We start from the raw sequence: 17367 nt of genomic DNA on the forward strand, positions 1-17367 counted from the left end.
GCCAGAGAAAAGTGATTACATTGTTTGGTTGAAATCCTATTGAGTATTTTCTGTACTGCATTCATTGAATATTGCATCCACCTGAGCTTACATAAAGCATCCTCTACCACATTATACTTTTGTTCCTATTTACCAGTGTGCTATCTTATCCATTTCCTGTCAACTCATTAGTGATTATAAAGAAGTGTGCTAGTGCCAGATTCTCCATTGTTAATCTTTATCATATCAGATTAAGGGTGATATTCAATTATTAATTTATTATAAAGTGTCATATATATATCTAGTGTTTAAATTATCAAATAAACCCTTTTAACTTGCAAAACAGAACTACTTCTTGGCTCAGTGGGGTCAGGGGGATTCCAAGAGAGGGGTGTTATATAGGGGTAGTCATCCAGAACGCATGAACTGGACCTAAAGATATATCAATAAGGGTTTTCATTCAGTATTCTAGACTAGGCGTTAACTTAGCTGTAGTGCTGAATTGAATCCTCTTACAGCATATATACAAAATATAGATCAGAGGCATTTACGTCGGTTATGACATAGGGAGGAGTGGCGATCAGAGTCAGGACTGATCTTGGGTGGAGAGCAAGGCTTTAGCTTTACTCTTGAAAGCCGCGAATGAGGGTTCCGCTCTGAGAAGAGTAGGTAGCGAGTTCCATAGTTTAGCCACCAGGACTAGGATGCTACACCCACCTGATCTCTGCAGGTTGAAACGTGGTATGGAAATGCAGTTGGGTTGGGCGCTTCTGAGAGGTCTGTTGGTAGTATGGATGGTAAATCTGCTGGCCAGATAACTCGGTGCTTGGTTGGCGAGGCATTTATGAGTTGGAGCTAGAGCTTTAAGTGAGACTCTTTGAGATACTGATAGCCAGCGGATGCTTCGTCTAGTGTCTGAAATGTGGTGGTTCTTAGGGATGTTGAGAGCTGCTCTGATAGCGTTATTTTGGATGACTTGTAGCTTATTGATGTTGCATCGGTTGGTGCCGAGATAGAGGGCATTGCAATATGTTGGACAGAACCAAGGTCCTAGCTAGGGTGGTGCAGTTGGTTGGTGATCGGAAAGGACAAGCTGTAATGATCTTGCATGTATAAGATGATGATGATGATGCTGCGTTAGTTTGTCTGGTCAGAGAGACGGTGCAATCGATATAGATGCAAAGCGTTTTTGTATCCTTAGTGACCTTGATAGGGTTTCCGTCAATGATGAAAGATTTAAACGATGGGTCAAGTTTGGTGAGTCTTTGGTGAGCACCTAGGGTAAGGAGCTCAGTCTTCACCATTCAAGCATAGTTTGTGTTGTGCCATCCAGGCTTGGATGACTTGGTAGATGGAGTTGACGGCAGGAGTATCAGTTTTGTGATCGCCTGTAATGGGGATGAGTATCTGGGTGTCATCCGCATAATTAGTATAGATGACACACAGATGATCCAGGATGTCAAAGTGGCTTCGTAAACACATTGTAAAGTGTAGGGGAAACACACGATCCTTGTGGTACACCACAGGTGACTGGCGACGGTTCAGCGATCGCAGTAGGAGAGAAGACCCTCCTGGATCTGTTGTCCAAGAATGATGTGATCCAGGCCTTTGCTTTATCTGAGAAATGGGCGGCTAGTTTAAGATGACGGCAAAGGATTTGATGGTTTACTAAGTATAAAGCCGCAGATAAGTCTAAAAGGCGTTGGAGGGCCAGTTTACCATTCCCTTTTAGATCTTCAATCTGGGTTTTTAGATTTATAAGGGCGGTTTCAGTACCGTGCCGGGGGCGGAATCCTGATTGCCTCAGTCCCAAGAGGTTGTTTGTTTCCAGGTAGTCTTGGATCTGCAGGTAGGCAGCACAATCAAGAATTTTTTAGCAGAAAAGGGACAGTGGAGATGGGCCTGTAGTTGGTAGTTATGTTGGTATCCAAAGTGGGTTTTTTTGAGGAGTGGGATGACCCAGGCATCCTTCTGGTTGTCCGGGACGATTCCGGAGCTAAATGATGAATTTGAGTGTGGTAATGAAAGGGGCTTGGTAATGTGATGCCTCATTAATAATAGGAGTTGGACATAGGTCACCCTGACAATTGGAGGGTTTGAAGGTATTGATAATATGTTCCACTTCGGTAATGGAGAGAGGCGAGAAGCTGAAGGGTTTCAGGGAGTCGAGGTTAGTGTTGTTTCTGACCTGCTGGGTTTTGGGTTGCGAATCAGTCTGCAAACAACTGTTTTTGGCGTTGACTTTAGTTTGGAGAGTGACTATTTTACTGAGGAGTGCCTTTTGAATATTGGCACACCATGTGTTATCTTTGGTGCAGGTATCAGGTGGAGTGACGGGGGGATTCCTAATTCTTTAGTATTTTTTAATTAGCTAGTTCAATACACTTGTTGTACGTATCTCTTTTAGCCTGAAAGATAGCTTCTTTATAGTTTAGGGTGGCTAGTGTAATGCGTGCTTTATTTGTTTCCGTAGGATTACTTTTCCACCGTGCTTCAAGGTTCCATTTTTCTTTACGTAGGATTCTCAACTGCGGTGTAAACCATGAGTTGAGGTGGCCTTGTGGTTTAGGTTTTCTAGATTTAATGGGTGCAATGCGGTCAAGGGCTTTCAACCTAGTCTGAAACATGTCTACTAGGGCCGTCGGGTCGGAGCATGTGGAAGTAAGTTCATTGAGAGCTGGGAGGATTAGTGGGAGTAGTTTAGCGTAGGTTATGTCGCGCTTATTTCTTGTGGAGGTTGCAGGTGCAATGTCCGGAATGGTATGTTGGATTCTAGCCGGGATACTGAAGATGATAAGGTGATGGTCAGTCCATGCCCATGGGTGGTTGGATTCAACATTAATGTAAGTCGGCTATCCAGTCAAGAATCCTACCCTTGGAGTGTGTGGGCATGTTGATCTGTTGTGTGAAACCTAGATTAAGTAGCAGGTTATTCATATCATGAGCTGAGGCGTCATTAGGGTCTTGGTACCCCAAATTGAAATCACCTAGTGCAATGATTTTAGATTTGGCCTTAGTATTAGCAGCTAGAATGAGGGAGAGGTCTTCAGAAAAAGCGGATATGGGCCCGGGAGGCCTCTAGATAAGGTGAAGTCTAGTAGTCTGATTTGGCATGGGGGCTACTTTTGCTGTGAGTACTTCAGCTGAGGTGATTTGATGAACAGGGGAGAGGCGGAGATTAATGGAGTTTTTATGTATGATGGCAATGCCTCCTCCTTTGGTTTGGCTAGTGTTCCAGTTGCTTATGATGATAGTGTAGCTTGTAGGAATAGCTAGAGATGGTAGCGGTCCTGAGGCATCATGGAGCCAAGTTTCAGTAATGTCTATGGTCAAGGTCTTGTGTGGTGATGAGATCAATCATATCAAGCACATGTGCTGTAAGTGATCTGGCATTGATCAGAGCAGCGCAGCTTTGAGGGATGTTTTGGGGATGTGAGGTAGGGTACACTTGTCGGGATTATTTTCCATTGTAGGTGTGGGTGGAAGGGAGGTGTGAGCTGTTGCCTCAAGTGTGGTAGGTTTGTATGCTGGTTGGAATTCGAGGATGGTGAGAGACATGAGGGCGTCTAAATCTGAGTCTGAGATTCCTCAGGGGCACAGTGCAAGGTTGGTTAGGAGTCGGTTTGGGGGCAAAGTGATCCTGCCAAAGGGCAGGGGAATTGAGGTAGGGGTTAGTGGTGTGAGCAGATGTAGCTATCGCTAATATTGGTTGCTGTAGCCGGTTAATGTGCGAAGTACTACTAATGCTGTGTACATGTCGTAGGAGACATACTGAGTGTGGAATGAAGAGCGTAGGGGTGCAGAGGAAGAGGGTGCAAGCAGGTATGTAGTGTGGCGGCTGGTGAGGGGTTGAGATGGAGCGCGTATAAGTGCTAGTAGCTTGAGGAGGAGGTACAGTGCGAGGTAGGCAGTAACAGAGGTACTCTGGCCATGCATATTAATTGTATTGGGAACTATGTCAATAGGTTACGAGGGAGCAGTTTGCAAGGTTTATAATCGGGACTGCTGTAGAAGGTTGGCATAGGCTAGCAAGTAAAGTCTATGGTGGGTGGGCAGGTTAACAATGTCATATCCGTAAGAGTGGCAAATACATAAAATACATCAAGGATATGCAGCATGATATTTGTCAGTAGTATTCTTACTTGAGTAAATGGCAGATATGCACAGACGGAGCCAATGATTAGCAATAGGGTTAGACGTTTGTACAGATATCGCTGTGTAAAGCAAAGATAAACAGTTATGTTACGGAGCATTGGCATGAAGGGGCAGTTGAGCAGATGGTAAGAGACATAGAAGTATGCGGGTGGTTCTGCGTGCATCCGGGTAGTGCCGATAGATACAGTAGACAAATTAGAACAATAGCTCCAGACAGTCTTTTGCTAATGGAATAGGAGGCAGAGAGGCCGAAACCTACAATCGAACGTGCATCGAGAGTAATGCGGCAAGCGGTGCCCGTGTAAAGGGGAGGTGGTTCTATAGTTCATGCAACAAGGGCAAATGTGTATCTAGGTAGTCAGGTGCACAACATATGAGGATAAGTAGATGCGCACATGTGAATTAATGCTGAAATCAGGACGGAGGATTGACCATTATGAGTAGGGCTAAACGTGTAAACCATGCCTGAAGTGGCTGAAAGTCTTACTCCAGATAAGCAGGTGGCCAGTGAGACGTAGATGATTCGGCCACAGCTCATCCAATTCGAGCTGTGGAGCAGGGATCACAACAATAGTGGAGTGCTAACCAAGATTAGTGACCGGCATAGATTCCTGGCGAACGGCGAGGAAGGCTGCGGACAGGCTGAAGACAGAGTCTGCCTTAGTTTTCAGGGCCGGCTAAACGCCTCCTGGTGCTGGGTAGGTTCATAAGAAGAGGACTCCAGCCAATAGCGTATCAGCTTGGTGGGGTTAGGCAGGAAGAATGGCAACAGGCTGTGGGTCAGCCATCTTGAATTTAGCAAACGCCTCGTGGTATGCAATGGTGATGGCAGGATACATCCGTTCAAATTGAGAATTAAGCTCTGGTGTTCAGCTTCAGGATACAAGCATGATAAAAATGCGGTCATGGGCGCATATTCTGTGCGAGTGCTACGTCACGCTCCATAGACCACGGCAACGTTGCAATAAGCCTTCAGGCTTACCTTTTTATCATAGCAGATGCTCCGGTCATACGGAACAAGGTGGCCACTGCTCCTGCAGTGTTAGGAGCTCCTGCTCCTCGGGATGATCCACGTCCGCTGCACAGGCTGTTAAATAGGATGACCGTTCTTCGGGTGAGGGCAGTAATGCTCTTCATCTTCACCTGGCCTCTTGATGAAGACTAACTCTCTTGTGCCCCATCCGACCCTCATGGTACTCAGCTAAGCCTATTGCCCAAATATTGGATTCTCGCCCCGCTGAACTCAACCTGTCCTTCAACTCCGCTTTCAAAACTGCCACGGTTATCCGTCTCCTAAAAGCAAGAAGCTGACCCGAACCTACCGGCTAACTTTGCCCCATGTCTCCTTTCACACTACTCTACTCTAAAGTGCACAAAAGGGTTGTGTTCAACTGTTTACCATATTTTGTAGACATCCAGAACCTTGGAGGCCCAACGAGCAGGTTTTCACTCCTGTCATTCCACGGAAACTGCTCTCATGAATGTGACTAACTTCATCGCCTTATCTAAGCACTCAAACCTATCCTCTATCCCAATTCTCCTTGACATGTCTGCTGCCTTTGACACTGTGAGGCAGAATTGCATGCAGTACCCTCTGGGACCACCACATACAATTAGGACTACAGGTGTAAACAAAACCAACCTTAAGTCTGTACTACAGTTTTGTGGTAGCGAGCTGAGCAGCCAGGCTTATCTCAGGAGGGAATATGAGCAGTACAAGAGGTTTTATAATCACAGTGGTTCAAATAGACACTTACTTTCAAGGTTTCTTGGTAAAACACTTATACATTTATTACACAATCCTTTAGAAAACATTCACTAGACAGAGGCAACGTAATATTATACACAAACTTAAACACAAAACCAATAAGTTTCTGAACAATTTTTAAGCTCCCCTGAAATATGAGCCAAAGGGCATTTCAGGCACTTTGAATGAGAAGGCAAAGGAGCACGTTATCAAAATAGATCACAAATACTTTCTTGGGCAGTGCAAAGAGTTATAGTTCACTAGAGGACTCGATTCAGTTGAATAGGCATAGGTCAAAGTTAATGGACTAGTGTCTCGGATAGGAAAGAGCAGTTCTTGAAGTAAACGGTACAGTCTTTGCCAAAGTTCTCAAAAGTAGCTTGTGTGAAAAAGAATCATATGTTGGGTCACAAGCTGATTAGGCATGCAAGTTCCACAAACTTTCACCGCGAGACAAGCGTTCTCTCAATCGAGTTAGCATAGTACCTTTTTAATATGAAGCAAAAGATGCAGCTGAAGATGTCGGTTTCTGGCAGTTCCTGCAGATCTCGCTGTTCCTGAGCCTCGGTCATGGGGACAAGAGGGAGGACGCCGGTGGACTCCTGCACTGCATGGGATCGTCGTAAAACGCTGACAAGAGTCACTTCAGTTCGAGTAGAGGTTCTTGAAGCACACAAGCTGGTGTCCTTCCCCCTGGTTAATCCTAACCAGCTTCTAAAATGGTATCCAGGTGGCTTATGAGTTGATTTGGTCTCACCAACTGAAAGGAACAAGTCGTCCTTGAAGGGGCTTCTCTGTTGAGATGAACTTGGAAATTCGGACCTGCAGCAGGGCTTTTCTGGGCAAACCAACGGTCCAGGAGTTGAAGCAGCTGTCTTCTTCCAGCTCGTCTTGGGTTCTTTTGTTCCAGTGGTCGACTCTGCTTTCCAGTCCTAAAAAAGGCAAGTCTCAAACCGTTTTCTCCCATTCATTCCAGCCTAGCTGCCACTCGCGCAGCAGGGTGGCTGTCCTTGCCGGACCGTCCGCCATCAAATCACACCAGAGTGCATTTGGGTCTCCTAGGAGACTAAACGCTGGGAGTTTCGGACACCTCCCTCACTTCCTGCCCACCCCAGACACTGATGCCAGAGGTTGTCTTCAGTCCTGAAGCCTGCCAAAGCATGGAAACAAAGGGGCCAAACCTGGACAAACACTAGAAGGACCTTTCCAAAATGAAATGGCAAAAAAAGAAGACCAGGACCTGTTTAAACAAAGGGGCTTAAGGTGCCATCTTGGAAAAACATGGCTCCCGTGATTTTGTAGCTACCAGTGTTCGCGGTCGGGAAAGTTCATGGTAGTTCGTTGTAAAACCGCTGCCACCAGTCATTTTGATGGAAAAGTGTAACATTTGACTGATGCATGAGTTTCTAGACATGGGATACTAGGTAACCCCCCAGCACCTATAGGAAGATAGTGTGTGCTGGGTCTAGGAATTAAAAAAAAAAACTAGTAAAAAAAGTAAAGTCAATTTAACCTTACATTCTCTGGGAAACAGTAGTTTATCCCAGAGAAGGTATTTAAACCTTTGGGAAGTCTAAAAAGACATCCCTGTGTCACTGCACTGAGGGTGCTGTGTGACACACACAAACAAAGATGATGCCTATTGAATGGTCTAAAACTCCATAAACAAAAGAAATAAACACAGAAAACAAACAGAATTAAAAAGTACAGAGTCCCAAAGTTCGGCAAAAAAGCTGGGGGTCTCTAAGGTAGAGAGGAATTGGCAAATTTTGAGAATCCTCCCTAACACTCTGTTCTCCTTAATACCCTCTTTCTTCTTGGGATTCGCGATCAAGTCCTTGCCTGGATTGAATCCTACCTTGCACCTCGTCCGTGCACCTCGTCAGTTCTGTCTCCTGGAGTAACCACACCTCTGAACTTGCTCCTCTAACAGTTGGTGTTCCACAAGGCTCTGTCTTGGGTCAGGGTTCCTGCTCTTGGGGCACTAATTACTCCTTTGCGTTCTCTTACCAACTCTTTGCACACAACGTCCACATATTCTTCTGTTTCCTGAACTCTCCTCTGATCTCTCTATCAACATTTCCAACTGTCTCTCTGCCATTAAATCTTGTATGGCTTCAGACGCTCTGATGTTAAACTCTATCAAAACAGAGGTACTCTTCTCCGCCAAAAGCTCTCCCTCTTACTCTGTCTACCTAGTTCCTATCTGAAACTCTAATCTTCTTTAGCTAGAAACCTTTGCGTCATCTGACTTATCACACCTTCTCTACTTAATCTCCAAAACTGGAACAGCAGTTCTCCTCAGCCTCCTAAATATTAGGAAAATTGGGCACCTCCGGCCTTTTCAACGCCGCCAAGCATCTTTTAACCACTCTTGTCTTCTCTAAATTATAGACTATTGTGCCAGCATAGTCTTTGGTCTCCCCAACTATGCCTTCTGTCCTTAAGACAAGTTCATTAATTTAGCTACTTTGACTCTTTGAACTCCCTTACTACGCACCTGCATCTTGTTCCGTCACCAGGCTGGATGGCTGATGATGCAAAACAGGTCCAGATTAAAATATCTTCTTCTGGTTCACAAATCTAGCCACGGTAAGGCACCACTGTATCGATCTATCCTTTCTATCCAAATCTATAAGCCTTCTCATAATCTCTGCTTTTGCTCGTCGACTACCCTTGTGGCTCCTCACCTTCCCTTCCCTGCGCTTCCGCTTGCTCCACTTGCATGGAATTCTCTTCCCCTGGACATTTGAGAAACAGTCCACGCAGATTTGTTCAAAACTAAACTTAGACTACCTCTGAGTTACCCCCTTAACCTACCTCTCATCTTCCTGCTAGCTGACATTTTTCCCTTTGCCTCTAACCTGCCTCCATCTCTCACTTCCTCTGCCTCCATTCTAGCACTTCACCCATCATGGTCACATCCCGAGCACAGCTAGCCATAGCACCTACCTGCACTTAACATTTTCCAATGTTGGTTGTCCTTTAATCTATGTATGGCGACTTGTGTTTTTTGTCCCGGTAACCGTTCCATTTATTCGCCTCCAGAACTTGGTCAGACTGTCCCTCAAGTTCACCCCATTGTAATAAACTCACTGCTACCCGTCAAATCTGATTTCTTGTCTATTGCATATTGCTTTTGTGATCAAAAGAACATTGCTCCTCCTGTATGTAAATGCATCTTGCTATCACAGAACCCCATGCCCTGCTCACATTAATTCAATCTTCAAAAGGCAAAATCCCTACCCTTCCTTTCCCAGCTCCTCCGAGCTTTGCAGCTGAACTCAATTGTTATCAACACAGTGCGGCTGCCTGTGACCTTGACAGCATAACCTTTCTATGGGTGAGGGAAGGGGGACCTGTCACAGGATCTACTGGACAGAGCTGCAGCTCCACGTTGGGACTGTTTCTCATAATTTCACAAACGCATTCTGTAATGTGCCCTAAAATCCAACAGGGCGGAACTCCTGCTACCTCACCCCCGGACATTGCTTTACCACAACACTGCTCTGACTTCTCTCCCATGCCTACCTATGTCAGCTGTCCATTAGAACATCCCTTAAAACATAACATTGTATCCTACCGCTAAATGCACAATAATCACCCTATCTTTAACCTCTGCATCCACAATTTGAATACATAGTCTCTCTTTCTACATGGCTATATGCTTTTTCTGAAGTGAACTCCAAATGGATACATGCGCTTTCTGCTGCACCCAACAACTTCTAGCACTAGGCTGCCTGCTAATGGTTTGCGCTGTCTAAATCTCTTGCCTGCCTGGGATGTTTCACCTGCATCCCAACATATTCATGGTATCAAAGCTGCAAAGCACAGCCACTCTTGATTCTACTAGCCCACCATCTTGCACGTCTTTATATATCATTGGTGATATAATCCACACTTTGTAATGTATATCTAGTACTTTATAACCTGCATGAGGTTGGACTCCCTGAACAGCCTGCACAATCCTATTTCTGTTCCAAAAATCAATAAAACAAACTCTGCGAAGGGTGTGCTCGCACAACACGCTAATTAATAACTTTGTTGCCTTGGCCAACTCCCACCTGAAACCCACAGTCCTCTATCCTGTTTTGGCCGGCCAGAGCACATTGAGATCACTTGGTCAAAATAAAGCTCTCAAAAGCTGTAATCTGAGAGCCACTGTAGTCGCTGATTAAACTCTGCATAGAATATTGGAGACCTTTGATCATGTAAGATGGTCCCTGGTTGGAGGATTTTGGGAGGCCACTGAGAGGTTAGTTGAACCCAATCAAGGTAAGGTAGCGGAGCACTCAATATTGAGTCTCAGGGATTTTGTATGAGTTGTGTAGGGCTACAATGAGTCCACACAGAGCAACATCAGTAATTCCGCTTCCAGCTTGACAGGTAAGTATATGAAAATACAATTATTTACTAGTTCTTTAGTTTACACACTATCGGATCAAAATACTGGGCAATTGTCACACAAAACCCTTGTACAACTAATATATATACATTCACCCTTAGGAGAGCTTGATGATCATTGGATGTTATGACCAGTGCAACACAGGCCATTGATAATTAGGGAAACATGTTTTGTTTAAGGATAGTTTGGGGCCTTGTGCCCAAATGTTACCAGTACCAAGTATATACTTCAGTGTGTGCGTGCGTAGGCCAGGTAAGATTGAGTTTGGGCCAGGACTGTATGTCCAATGTAACCCTATGGAGGACGGAGGGGGCAGAAAGAGGTATGTTAACTTAACCCCCCCTGAATGAGCCTTCCAGAGTGTTCTGGAATCCGTTTGGGGCAGTTTTCCCCACTTGGTCCCGTCAAGGAAAGCCCAGGAGTCGCGGGTGCACAGGAAACTGTTCCAGATAGTTTCCAGTAGAAGACCCAAACGAGGAACAATAAAGACTTCTTTGGGTCAGACCTCCTCAGGACACTTCACTGGATAGTGTTGCAATGGGATTTGCCACGTCAGACAGCAAAAGACGATCTTAGACCAGTGATCACAGGAGCAGCCCCAGCATAGCTTTGCAGCCCAGCAGAGAGATGGTCAATCCACTGGCTGGTCCAAGATACTTCTGAAGGCTCAGCCGGCCCTGATCCTTGATCAGTGGATCGTGATTCGTTGGTCCCACCGGTCCAGGGGCCGAAGCCCCAACTGAGGCCTGAAGAGCATTGATTGACCCAGGCAGCATTGCAGCCGATACTGGTCTGCTGAAGAGGTAATCTTTGTTTTCAGCGGGCTACTCTTCTTCATGGAAGTCCAGGTTCCAACAGTGATCATCTGAACAGTTGCAGTAGTCATCATTTTTAAGATTGAGGCTGAGGGCAAGCCAACCAGTGCTAAGTGTATGCACCAATCAAACAGCAGGTGGCTATCCCAACATGATCACCACATCTGCCGAGCAACATACTTTCTGGTACCAGAGATGTGGATTGGGGCTAGCTGCTATCAGCTTGTTTTAGCTACATTGTAAAAGTAACTAAAAATAAGTGTATAAAAAAGATAGGAGTACAAAGTATCCTAACTTACTGTAAGGTGATGTGTGCAATTGTAACAAAATGAGAATTTATAAAGGGATCCAAAGTTTCTCATTACCGACAGTCTTGGGGACTATGCGGTTTCCTCATAAGATTGAGCAAAACGGGCAAGGGTAATTAAGCAGAAGGCTTTACTTGCCTCCAGTCAGGACCAGGTTCAAAACGAGCAAAAAGAAAGTATCCTATATAATTCTTAGGAGGGGAAGGTCTTTCCAAACGGAACACTAGTGACCGATACCCTTGCACTTACCACCTGGCTGAACTATTGACAAAAAGACCACTAGTACCGAATAATCTAAAGCAATACACACATTTCCACCATTAAATCGAGGAAGACTAATCTGGGTGAAATATCCAAGTCCAAACTGCCTACGTAACTAGCAAGCAAGAGTCGCAAAGCGTTTTGAAAAAACAAGAAGACCCACAGTGAAACCCTTAACTGTCACCTCTCTCAAAAAGACAAGAGCAGCCAAGTTTTCTCTGGAAATATCTTGACATGCAGAGGAAACTACAGAGGCCCAAAAGTGAGGATTGCTTTCTTGAATGTACGTCCTTAACAATTAACACTGTCTTCATGATACAGAAATACCACACAGACCTCTTGCTTCTGTTGTAACGTTAATTACTACACGCCTGTAAAGCCTCTGTACTAGATGCATCACAGGAATATGTGGCAGTGTTCTTTTTTGGATCTCTCAATGCAGATGTTCTTTAGACAAATTGCATTCACAAGGCTGCCATGATGTAGCTGTTAGTTCCGACATGACAAGTTGGTGAAACCTGCCTTTGTTTGCCATATTGAATTTTAGAGACAGACTTTTGCTCCTCTCATTCATGCTGATTAAACAATTCTTTGGCAGCATTTCCTTAAATACATATGGTGCTACATCATGTTTTGCTTACTTGAAATGCAAGGAAGGCTCTTGGACTGAACACTGATCGAGAAGCTCTTCATGTTATTACAAATGCCTCATGGAGGGTTCTACACTAATGGAAATGGTGGTGCGTGTCTGAAATCTGTAGGGGTGGTAAAACTAGAGTGCTTCACACAGCTTGCACGCTTCAAAAGTTAGAGCCAATAATCCAGTATGTCAAGGGACCAATTAGTGTGTGTGTGTGTGTTTCTCCTTTTTTGGGAAATACTATGCTATCTGATTATAGGAATGATGGCAGGATTTCATGTTTATTTTTTAAATAAATGCTGTGTATTAAGCAATTGTTTGTCAATGTGACTATCTTTTGTTATGCTCAAAATTTGTGTTTGCAAACGCTCACTATTTCACCTTTTCAGATTTTTGCACAAACCCTACATGTACAACCAGGACTTTGTTGATGCTATTAACTCTGTTCAGAAATCATGGAAAGCAACTATGTATCCAGAATATGAAATGCTCACCCTTGGACAACTGCTTCAAAGGACCGGTGGGCGGAGCTCCAGGATACCCAGGTATTTGCAGAGCATAAATGATCTCAAGTAACAGATGTTAGTCTCTCAGCCATTCATTGTATTTTGGTCATTAAGACTGTAGTAAAACCATACAACTGAGACAGTACAAAACTCCAACGTTAGTATAAGGCTGTACCACCTGAGTATTTGATAGCATAGACAGAGCAGACAGGCTTACCATAGGAGGGAGAGAGGGCTGTAGGAAAGTACAAAGAACGTGTAGCATTCCAAGGGTTCAACAGAAAAACTGCTTACCACCTGAAGGAATATATGCAATTAGGCCAAGTTAAGTATTGGGGTAAGTAATTAGTCAGTCATACACACATTATAAAAAGACAACACCATGCTTTCATGCACAGACCAAACCATTGACCCTGTTCATAAAACTAACAGTATTTCTTGGGAAGATAAACCTTATCAAACACATTTAGTATAGGGCACACCTATTCATTGGGAGTAAAACCATCAGTTACCTTTAGATTACTTTACACTAAGTCAAGGGTAGTAGACCCTGTCAGCCATGCACTGACACTCCGTCAATGAAGCACTTAGTAATCCAACCCTGTTTGCAGGATACTTTTATGAATAGTGGAACACAGATTCAAGGAACAATATGAACCTATAACTACAGCTATACCATTGAGTAAGACACTTTGGTGTAATATACAATTTCAGTTGCTTTTCAGATCATTGTAACACAGACCAAGGTAAGCAATCATTTTCCACACTAATTTAGGATTGCACCAGGCAGACCAAGGTCAGCTACACCTACAGGATACTTTTAAAGAATGCACACAGCAAGACCCTGTTGGTAAACATACACTAATATCCGGAAAGAAATAATAAAGTGGAGCCAACAGCATTACTTTTGGGAAGAGGCACAATTTCACAGGTGAGTAAAATAACCCCATATATACTTTTCAAAATGGCAAAACACATTCAAGGTAAGTAAGAACCTTTTGTAACTGCTCGCTGTGTTAGTGTGACAGTGTTGGGGAGGATTCTAAAAAAATGTGGCACTACCCCCCCCCCCCACCCCCTAGCAACTTTGCTGGATTTTGAGGACTTGATTCTTTAACCTGGAGAGTGACCTTTTTTTCCCGTAGGCATCATCTTTATCAATTGCGTCACACAGCACCCTCAGTGCAGTGACACAGTGAAGCCTTTCAGGCTTTCCCAAGGTTAGTTACCTTCTCTGGGATAAACTGTTTCCCAGAGTAAGTAAAATGAAATTGGCTTTTCTAGTCTTTTAAATTCCTAGACCCATCACACCCTATCTTGCAATAGAGTGCTGAAGGGGTTACTTAGTAGAAGGAACTGCGAGGACGACTTCTTCCTTTTGAGTTGGTGGGACCAATCGACTCAACAGTAAGCAACTTGGACACCTATCTCGGAGCTGGTTGCATTTTTCTCAGTGCTGCAGGAAACCGTATAACCATGGAGATGGACACCAGTTTGTGTGCGTTACTTACAGCCATTGGAATTGAAGTTTTGCCAGTTGCGAGCTTTTTGATCAGTCCCAGTGCAGTGCAGGAGTCCCCCAACGTGCTCCCCCTTGCCCCCATGACTGAGTCACATGAACAGCGAGATCTGCAAGAACTGCCAGGAAGTCCTCAGCTGCATCTTTTTCCTCATTGTAAGGTACCGTGAAACAAGACTGAGAGTACTTGCCTCTCGCGGTGAAAGTGCTTGAAACATTTGCAACTCACAGGCCTAATCAGCTTGTGACCCAACGTATGATTCTTCTTTTTACAAACTACTTCTGAGGACATGTGCAGAGACTTTACCGTTTACTTACTAGAACCTTATCAGAACCGCTTTATCCTATCCAAGACTTTAGCCCATTGACTTTGGCCTAGCCTATTGAATTGAATTGACTCTTCTGGTGAACTCCCAAGTATTTGCACCATCTAAGAAAAATTGTAACCTTTCATGTGCTAATAATCTTTGCCTTTTACTCCTCTTGAAAAGTATTCTGAAATAGTATTGAAGTATATTTGTGTTATATAATTGCCCCCTTCTTATGAATGTTTTATAACTGACAGATACATTAATAATATTTATCAAAGAAACCTTGAGTGAAAGAGTTTATTTGAACACCTGTAATTGTAGACCTCTGTGTAATATCATTACTGCTCACATTCCCCTCTTGAGATAAGCCTGGCTGCTCAGCTCCGTTACCAAAACTGTGTAGTACAGACGTATACCAAAGGTTGGTTTTGCTTACACCTGTAGTGGTCCCAGAGGGTACTGTATACAAACTCTGCCTAAAAGTTACGAACAAACTCCTTCACAAGTAAGTAAACCCGTAATCACTTTTCTAGGCAACCGGCCCAATCCTTGGAAGTCTTTCCCTATTCTTAGTGCAGGAGTGTTCTGAGTAGCAGAAGGGAGGGAGGGTGGGGGCAATCACTAGTTCTCTAGTGTCCAACAGGTAGTCCAGGATATGCACAGAAGTAGCAAAAGTCAGAGTCCCTGAGGAAGACTGTTCAAACAAGTGTTTCACTTTAGAGTAATTGAAAGGGTCCTGGGACTTCTGTGATGACACTCTAGGAGGACTCCAGCAGTGGGCCTGGGTGAACTGGAGGCGAGGATCACAAACACCCCAAAGCTACACCAAAAACACGCAGGCAAAAGGTATGTAAATACCCCAGCCGACACAGAACCTCAACACAGAAGAAGAGTTTGCAGTGGGGGAGACTTCAGCATCTGCAGCCAAAAACTCAGTCGATGAATTCCTTAGCATGAAGACTGAAGACAGGACACTGGAAGGGATTTTGTAGCCGGGATCAACTTGGAAGGCTCCATGCAAGAGTTTTTCTGCAGCTGGATGCGGTTCTGTGGTTTTGGCACCCTTTTCAGGAGCCAGAAGAAGACTGTATATTGCTGGATGGCTTTTCGTCACTTGCAAGGTGCAGAGGGTCTTTTCGAACTTGATTCATGTCTCTGAAGATCCTGCCAAAGTTTCAGCTCGATTCGGTAGACTGTGCACCGCATAATGACTCGAGGTCCCAAGGTATTGTATTGGTGTATTGCAGCCCGGCAAGGTCGCAGCACGCCATGTGATGGCGCAAAATGCAGTTCGTCTTGAGTCTAGTTGCTCTGGGTAGTCTTTTTCGGAGTCCCAGGTTGCTTGGAAGCAAAGGTGTTAGGAAAGGTTTGGAGCAGTACCCTTTGGGTGCACTACAACAAATGTGTCCTCCTGCCAATAGGAACCCAGTCTTTGGGGTAAGTCTTTGCTACACAGGTTGGTAGTTTGGCTGAGCAGCCAGGCTTATCTCAAGAGGGGGTCAATGTGAGCAGTAGGGTGGTAACACAGAGATTCAGTGACAAGTATCCAAATACACACTTACACTTAAGGTTTCTTGATTAAACAATTATTCATTTATTTAACAGTCAGTTTGAGTAAACCTTCTTCAGAAGGGACAATATTATAGTAAAACACATTTACTCCAAAGTACACACTCTTCTATTCTCTAAATCAGCACGTACCCATTTGGTATGGCTCAGACACTTCCTACACCCTCAGGTGTCTTAAGTAGTTGGGACACTGTGCACATTAATACATCACTGCTACATTTAGAGCAATACTGAAGTGGTAGTCAAAGAAAAGAGGTTTCAGAATAAGACAAGAGATCACACAAATATTCTGAAGCAGGTAAGTACTTTTGAACCCCCCCCGCCACCCAATGCAAAGTAAGTTAACCCTTTCCTGGAAGGAAGGTAAAAACACACAATCTGAGGAGAGAAGAGTCATTCAGGGAGCCAGACCAGCCAATGTCAATTGGGAACAAGTCTAGGTGAGCTGATGCACTTCTTGCAGGTAAGTGAAAGTCTTACACAATGTTTTTGGAAGTATCCGTAGAAAAAGTAGAATCAAAGTAGGGCCTCAAGCTGGGAGGCTTGTGAGGTGTCGAAGATGCAAGAAACTCCACAGGAGCAACCAGGACCAGTCTCAACTGAGAACAAGTAAAGCTACAAGACCAAGAGGTAAGTTTTCTTAAACTGTACAGTACCTTTGGTTAAAAGAAATGGATCGAGCTGGCTTCTGTTCCTGTGTGGCTCTGTAGATCCTGTTGTTCCTCGGCCTCAGTCGTGGGGGCAAGAAGGAGGACGTCTGGGGACTCGCACAATGGGACGATCAGTGGCAAAAAAGGACCCAACTTCTATTCAGCAGCACGTTGCGGTTTCAGCTCGTGTCTCAGCAAATGGCACCACTGCGGACTCTTGAATACCACTTGGACTTTCTGCGCATGTGGGGTCCAGCATTTTGTTGAGGTGGCTCAGGCTTGTCAGTCCTGCTTACTGGGAGTCCGGAGGATCTTCCACAAGCTCGGGGTCTGACTTAAAAGCAATCCATTCGATTTGTTATTCCTCTACCTGGCACTTTAGTTCCAGCAGCAGTGGAAGTACAGCCAGCTTCGAGAGGATGTCCAAACGACTTCACTTTGGAGTTCATTGGTTTCACCAACTCAAGGGAGGAAAAGTCATCCTTGCAGGGCTTCTCTAGTC

At 44.5% G+C, this 17367-nt stretch overlaps 1 protein-coding gene across 1 annotated transcript in view; it reads left to right on the forward strand.

Annotated features, from left to right (window-relative positions):
* Window positions 1-17367, forward strand: part of CTSC (cathepsin C) — a 103433-nt gene that overhangs the window by 28605 nt on the left and 57461 nt on the right. The window contains exon 4 of the mRNA XM_069639501.1: window positions 12700-12855. Within this exon, the coding sequence (XP_069495602.1) occupies window positions 12700-12855 (156 nt within the window). The remainder of the gene's footprint in view (window positions 1-12699; window positions 12856-17367) is intronic.

Source organism: Ambystoma mexicanum, chromosome 7q (genome assembly GCF_040938575.1).
Source record: "Ambystoma mexicanum isolate Mex_15411 chromosome 7q, UKY_AmexF1_1, whole genome shotgun sequence".
Classification (NCBI taxonomy): domain Eukaryota; kingdom Metazoa; phylum Chordata; class Amphibia; order Caudata; family Ambystomatidae; genus Ambystoma; species Ambystoma mexicanum.